Raw genomic sequence first — 7500 nt, forward strand, 5'->3', positions numbered from 1 at the left:
ATCACCGGTCTCCATGTCGAGGCTGTAGGCTCCGTGTTCGTCCGGGTGGACGCGGTCGTCCCTGATGATGGGTACCACATCCACCACGCGCCCAGGAGTGGGTGGGCTGTAGAGCTTGTCGGCCACGGTCGTGGCGACCAGGCAGGCGAGTACGATCTGAACAAGGCGATTAAACGTGTTAACGTAATGCTGTTACCAGATGAACCAAAATATTTGGCATTGATACCAGAGGAACCAATACATGTATCAAACCAAGATGAAAGGAATGAAGGAGAGAAGAGACACTTACTGTGAACATGTTGGAAGCTGGGATGTCTATGATAATAGGTCTGACCTGCCTTGCCCTTATATATGCCACAGTGGGGTATGAGCAGGGTCACTCGCTGCCTACTTTGACCTTTAAGAGTCTTAGGTCAAGCGTCCACTTGCAATTTCGGTGATGTGGGAAAAATTACGTTTATATTATGTTGCCATTTAGAATAAAATAAATAAAGTGGTTCTTTATAATTAGTGTAGTCTGTTATAGTAACCCGGGAGTATGTGGATCGGGATACTGCTATGGAAAATTGACTTTGGCTGGTTGATGCATAAACATCAACTAATGAAATGAAAAGTTCAGGGAGGGATCGACACGGGATGACACTCACCGAAGTCAATAACCCGCCAACCTTGTAGATAATTTCTCTCAAGTGAATGACATCGTCTGGAGTCGGATAGAAAGAGGAAGAAGAAGGGAGAGGAGGGATAAGGAGGAATAAGAGGGGGTAGTAGCAGTTTTAGTAGGGGAGAAGAAGAAAGCAGTCCTGACAGTTACTTTTCAGTTGTTATCCATAAAACCCCCATCAGTATTTTGCTATTTTTAAAGTAAACTTTGACGTATTTGATGTGGAACACATCGAATTCACAGGCAGCAGACCACGGGTGATCCTTTCCAGCTAAGGAAAATTTGCCGTTTGAAGGTCCCTGCCTACCTCGATTAATACGAGCAACCCGCTGTTTCCCACATTCATTTGTTGCCCTATATGACGCCACCATCCAACATGCCATGCACTTGTCTTTCTACATAAAATACTGCTCTTGATAACAAAATAAAATCCTAACTTCCACTTGAGACAAATCGATCCTGATGTAGTTCCTAGTGTAAAAATAGTCACTACCTGAAAGGCTAGTTTAAAGGCAAACACAGAGACAAACATGTTCACTAGTCTTCCATTCTTTTTTTATTTCCTAGATCCTTAGGTGAAAGGACTAATAACTACATCAAATGTATCACTGATTGGAAACCCACAGCCCTACAGGAACCAGCAGCATTCCTTGGGTGGTCCTATAAATCCCTCAGTAAATTTTTTCTAGACTTTTGTCTGGAATACATCAATACGGGTCTAGGTGGAGGAGGAGAATACTTGCCGTATGACAACTGTTCTCTTGCAAAGAAGCATGGGAAATTAATCGAGGCTACCAGAGAGAGAGAGATTGGGCCTAGCCAGGAGACCGAGTACCAGACACTCAGGACCGCATCTTCAGACGGAAGTACAGTAAGGATGTTGGGTATAATGATTTCACCACAACTTAAATCAATGTTAAGAGACAATGGAGAAAAACAAGTACTTAGCATCACTTATAAAATTCAAATAGATGTCAATACTATAAATTCATACTAATATAATTCAAGGAGTTTCAAACAATTCTCTCATTTAACTATTATATAAAACAAAGCATTACAGTTTTCCTCGTTCTTTCTCCTTGCTCCCCTCCTCCCTCGCTTTTCGTCCTCTTCCCTCCTGCTTACTCTATCTGATTCCAAACGATTCCAGTCACCTTAGGGAAACTTCTCCGAATTCGGCAACTTCGGAAGAGGCTATGCCCGTGCTAATCTATTCCTTAACTTTTCATTGATTTACACTCATGCTTTCGTCATTTAAATTCAAATTTCACACATCACTTTCCCTATCTAAAACCTCACGTGTTTCTACAACAAAATCCACTCAGGAATAAAAGAATAATACATATTATTTTTTGTACTCAAACAAATATATGTATTCAGCTCTGATTCTAAGCATGATTTTCCAACACCAACGGAATCGTAAGTGTACACTTAAGACTTTCAAAGCTCAAATCAGGCAGCGGATGACCTTGGTTATAACCACCGTGGCATATATAAGTGCAAGACAGGTCAGATCTAGCATCACAGACAATCTACCTTCCACAATGTTCACAGTAAGTGTCTCCCCCTCTCTCCTCAGCCTATTACATCTTGGTTTGACATATTTATTGGCTCCTCTGGTATTAACATTACGATAACATATTCAACCATCTCGTTTAGATCGTCCTCGCCTGTCTTGTCGCCACGGCCATGGCCGACAAGCTCTACAGCCCACCCACTCCTGGGCGCGTGGTGGATGTGGTGCCCATCATCCGGGATGACCGCGTCCACCCAGACGAACACGGAGCCTACAGCCTCGACATGGAGACCGGTGATGGCATCGTGCGCAGTGAACAGGGAGGACCCGGCGGTTCCCAACAGGGCTCCGTCTCCTTCACCTTCCCCGATGGACAGGTCTTCGATCTCAGCTTCGTCGCCGATGCCGACGGCTACAAGCCCGAGTCATCCTTCCTGCCCGTGGCTCCCGCCTTCCCCCACCCCATCCCTCAGTTCGTCCTCGACCAGATCGAGTTCGCCCGTCAGCAGGACGCAGCCCGTGAAAAATCCCCCAGCAGGAGCTACGGGACTCCCCAGTAAATTCCTGGAGATATTTTCTTCGCTTCATCCCACTAGATCCGTTATGTATTTATAGATACCGAACATCACATTTCGTTTGAAATAAAGTCTATGCATTTTACACCTTTTTGTTTTGTGCGCTTTCATTTTAAGATTTAAATGCCCACTAGTATGTTGTAAGATAAAATTCTTGCAAACACATACGCGCGCGCGCACACACACACACACACATACAAGCACACACACACACACACACACACACACACACACACACACACACACACACACACTATCACCTGTAATGTTTTTGTCAACATTAATGACATGATAGAGGTTACAACAAGCTACATTAATATGTCTGCGGGCGATGCAAAGATCATGAAAACATTGAGACTTGAAGAAATCTGGAGGTAGTTGAAAAAAAAAACTAGACATATATGTATTTGGAGCCAAGCATAGATCGTGAATTCCAATACCAGTAAATGCAAGGTATTGGAAATGGGAAAAGGCTAAAGAAGACCCCTCATTGAATTATTCGACGGGGTGGAAAGCAAATACAAATGCAACAGAGGAGCAAGATCAGGGATCGTTGATGGGCGAGACATACGAATTGCTAAATGACATAAGTGGCCGTCATTTCAAGGATGAAGAGATAAAAAAGTAATGACCTAATCCACCCTTCGTTGGAATATGTAGGAGTGGTATGGTCCCCGTACAGAGTAGAATACATAAACAACCTCAAAAGAACAGAAAGGAGCGCTAGGCGTGTCATCGTGAAAGGAATGAAGAGTAAAAGGTAAATTGATTTCGGTGGTCAGGCCACCGAAGAGGGTGGACAAAATTGACAGAGAATATCTCTTGGTTGGGGACGCGTGGGCACCACAAGGTTTTGGGAACAAATTGAAAAATCTAAAGTCTGATGGATGGGAAGAAATGCAATTTACTCTCCAGATGCTTGTAGGCCAGTCCTGGCATTGCCTACAAGATGATACAACCCAAGTTAGAACTATATATGATTTTTTTAATTTTTTAAAACAAAGTATCACAATTGTAAAATAAGAGACAGTGCTCCACAAACGTAGCTATTTTCCTGTATATTACAGTACAAGTTATATCACTGTTAAGAGATATTGGAAAAAACACACAAGTTTGACATTGCTTTGGTGTCGGGTTGATCTCGCAGGACTGATCATCCAAAGGGAAGGAAATAATTTACACCCAGCACTCGTGCCTGGCACGCCCCTTGCTGGACCACTGCTATCCGTCTGGATCAGCCCTATTAAACGGGAAGTTCAGATTCGCTCAGAAACACGCAACGAGATGAAGAACCTACCATTGATTGATATGTAAGATCGTTGACTTTTATCTTTCGTTTTTTCGATGGAGCATACTTACTACCCATCTTGGATATGTTTTTTTTTTTGGGGGGGGGGAATGTTAAAATCTTTCGACCATTTCCGCCTCAAATCAAGCGTGAATTCTGTTTTATGCTCACAGTGCCGCGGTGTGTATTACTTTTGTTGTCACCACACTGGGTATTCATATTCAGCCGAGGGCATCCAACAACATCGATGACAATAGGGCAAAAATCTTCTGTTGCGAATGAATCTATGTAACATGGGGAAAATTCAGGATGATGAGAGATATACTCTAGTTATGTTAATTTATAATGAAAGTTTAGTCTTCAGAGGTAACTACAGTATATTTCAATAAAGGTCCTTCATAGCATTGAATGAGAAGTAGCTGTAAGATTACAGGGAAATATAAATATTATACGAACCGAATGTTTTTACTTTGATCAATGGTAAAGTCATATATATATATATATATATATATATATATATATGTATACATATATATATATATATATATATATGTATACATATATATATATATATATATATGTGTGTGTGTGTGTGTGTGTGTGTGTGTGTGTGTGTATGTATGTATATATATATATGTATATTTATATGTGTGTGTGTGTATGTATATATATATATATATATATATATGTATATATATATATATATATATATATATATATATATATCTTTTAGAGGAACTCATTATTTTTAGGAAGCTCTTCGAGTAACAGAACTTTATCTGGCCATGTTGGTCCAATGGGAATGTTGATCTACTGTATACATCAGAAGAATGCGGACCTGCGTTATTGTAGCGTTCGCCTTCCTTGATCTCTTTTATGTTGTCCAGGGTGGCTTAAGGATAGCACTCTCGCTTTACACGGGAGTGAACAGAATTCAAATTCCCTTGTTGGGTACTGAAATGGGTGGGGAAGTAAGGCTTCATACATAAACACTACTTATATTTGCGCTCTATCAGACTCGCCTGATGCGCACGCTTTTCTTTTTTCATTTACTTAAAAATAGTATACAGGAAAGGAGCTACGTTTGTGGAGTTATGTATCGTAATATCCAAATATGATACACTTTTTGAATTCATGTAGACAAACTAGAAGCCTATTGATTCTAGTTTCTCTCTGGACAGTTTACCTGCTAGTATGGGAACCTACATATTTCATTATAGGGCGGGTTAGGCTATGATTTTTTATAAGATTTCATACATATGGTGAAGACCACTTTTGTTCTTCAATTATCCGTGCACCTCGGCCCACAACATTACAGCATGCTTATCAGGTGACAAAATATTCCTTGTCAACAATTCTTGATCTTCCTTCCCTGTTGTCTTTGTAATTATCTAATTTCCCACTGAATTATTTAATAATGGTCTTATTGAGTCATTTTCCATTTCCAATATTTTGCATTTACTGGCATTGAAATTCATAATCCACTTTTGTACTCTAAATATATGAACTGCCTAGATAGTTTTGTAATACCTATATCTCAATCATCTCATGATCTTTGCATTGCTCACAAACATGTTAATGTTGCTTGACATGCTGTCCATCATGTCATTAACGTAGATGAGAAACATTACAGGTATAAGCGTGCATGAGTTAGTATGTGTTTATTTACGTTTTTGCGTGTTTGCGGGGGTTTGATTTATATCTTTTCAAATGAAAGCGTACCAAAAATAGTATTAATTTCGAGTTTATTTCAAAATAAATGTGATGTCATCAATAAATACGCGATGTATCTAGAAGAATGGGGTGAGGAGGCTCGTCTCCAGAAATTTACTGGGGAGTCCCGTAGCTCCTGCTGGGGGATTTTTCACGGGCTGCGTCCTGCTGACGGGCGAACTCGATCTGGTCGAGGACGAACTGTGGGATGGGGTGGGGGAAGGCGGGAGCCACGGGCAGGAAGGAGGACTCGGGCTTGTATCCATCGGCGTCGGCGACGAAGCTGAGATCGAAGACCTGTCCGTCGGGGAAGGTGAAGGAGACGGAGCCCTGTTGGGAACCACCGGGTCCTCCCTGCTCGCTGCGCACGATGCCATCACCGGTCTCCATGTCGAGGCTGTAGGCTCCGTGTTCGTCTGGGTGGACGCGGTCATCCCGGATGATGGGCACCACATCCACCACGCGCCCAGGAGTGGGTGGGCTGTAGAGCTTGTCGGCCATGGCCGTGGCGACAAGACAGGCGAACAGGATCTGAACAAAACGATCAAATCTGTTAACTTGATGCCCATACCAGAGAAGCTAATAAACGTCTCAAACCAATATAGAATAGACGTAGGAGTGTGGGAAGGAGACACTTACTGTGAACATGGTGGAAGGTAGGTTGTCTGTGATGCTAGATATGACCTGTCTTGCCCTTATATATGCCACGTTGACCTTTGCAATCTTGGCTAGCGCACACTCGAGATTTCGTTGGTGTGAGGAAATCACGTTTAGAATTAGAGCAATCAGAGCTGAATACATATATTTGGTATTAGCAAGCATGTAAATATATATGTTTTTTTAATCCAGAGTGGGAACACAGGGGCCTCTAGATAGGGATAATGATGTAGGAAAATTGAATTTAGGTGGCGAAAAAATAATATAAATCAGTGAAATGTTATGGGATGGATTGGTACGGGCATGGCCTCTCCCGAGGTCAATAATCCGCCGAACTCTCAGTCTCTGAGGTGAATGGATTTATTTGGAGTCAGGTAAAATAAGGAGGTGAGAGGAGTAAGAAGAGGAGGGAAAAGAAGAAAACGGAGGAAGAGCAAGAAGGTCGAAGAAAGGAGGAAAGCAGGTCTATTGGTTACCTTTATGTTGTCCTTAAGAATTCCCCTTAACAATAATTTCTCAGGACACTTTTAGGTGACAAATTCTGTACATTCGTCCTTGAATATGTAATACTGCAGAAATGTCGAATGTGAAACTTTTTGTTATGAAAAACTCGTTGAATTAAATTCTCTCCTATCAATTCACGATATACTGCATTGCCTTTTGTTGTCCGAACAGAACTGGGACTCACACGCAACAAGGACTTATAATAGTAGATATCCAAGGTATTGTACAGGATCTTCGTTAATGTTGGCAACACATAAGAAGTCACATTTGTCAACAATTATAGTGCTGGTAACATGAATGTTGTTTCTGAATAATCAATACACGGGACTATTAACTAATGCAACGTTGATGCAGTTTTCTGTACTTTGAATTAAACCTATTGAATGAGACCTTCAAAGCAAAAATAGAGATCTTTCCCAGGGGGTCACTTCGGATGCTTGGGATCGCTTCCTCCTACACTTTGGGTGCCGCCGTGTTTTTCTGCAGTAATTTGATGTGGTTGTCCATACATTCCATATTCCATGATGATTTTGAGAGCGTGTCAAAGAGAGCTAAGTTAGGTAAGATTATGTTAGGTTAGCTT

The 7500-nt window shown here is 41.5% G+C and overlaps 3 protein-coding genes across 3 annotated transcripts in view; 1 reads left to right on the top strand and 2 right to left on the bottom strand.

Annotated features, from left to right (window-relative positions):
• Positions 1 to 298, bottom strand: part of LOC143021575 (cuticle protein AM/CP1114-like) — a 559-nt gene extending 261 nt beyond the window's left edge. The window contains exons 1-2 of the mRNA XM_076179177.1: positions 290 to 298; positions 1 to 156 (exon numbers count right to left, since the gene is read on the bottom strand). The exon at positions 1 to 156 is cut by the window's left edge and continues 261 nt beyond it. Coding sequence (XP_076035292.1) covers positions 1 to 156; positions 290 to 298 — 165 coding nt within the window. The remainder of the gene's footprint in view (positions 157 to 289) is intronic.
• A 1760-nt stretch (positions 299 to 2058) lies between these two features.
• LOC143021576 (larval cuticle protein LCP-17-like) lies at positions 2059 to 2740 on the top strand. The gene is made up of 2 exons (XM_076179178.1): positions 2059 to 2217; positions 2324 to 2740. Exons 1-2 carry the CDS (start codon positions 2059 to 2061, stop codon positions 2738 to 2740), a joined length of 576 nt encoding a protein of 191 aa, XP_076035293.1.
• Positions 2741 to 5870: 3130 nt separating this feature from the next.
• Positions 5871 to 6257, bottom strand: LOC143021577 (cuticle protein AMP1A-like). The gene has a single exon (XM_076179180.1). It carries the CDS (start codon positions 6255 to 6257, stop codon positions 5871 to 5873), a length of 387 nt encoding a protein of 128 aa, XP_076035295.1.
• Between the last annotated feature and the right edge of the window lie 1243 nt (positions 6258 to 7500).

This window comes from Oratosquilla oratoria, chromosome 42, assembly GCF_046742065.1.
Source record: "Oratosquilla oratoria isolate Oo_2021 chromosome 42, ASM4674206v1, whole genome shotgun sequence".
NCBI lineage: Eukaryota > Metazoa > Arthropoda > Malacostraca > Stomatopoda > Squillidae > Oratosquilla > Oratosquilla oratoria.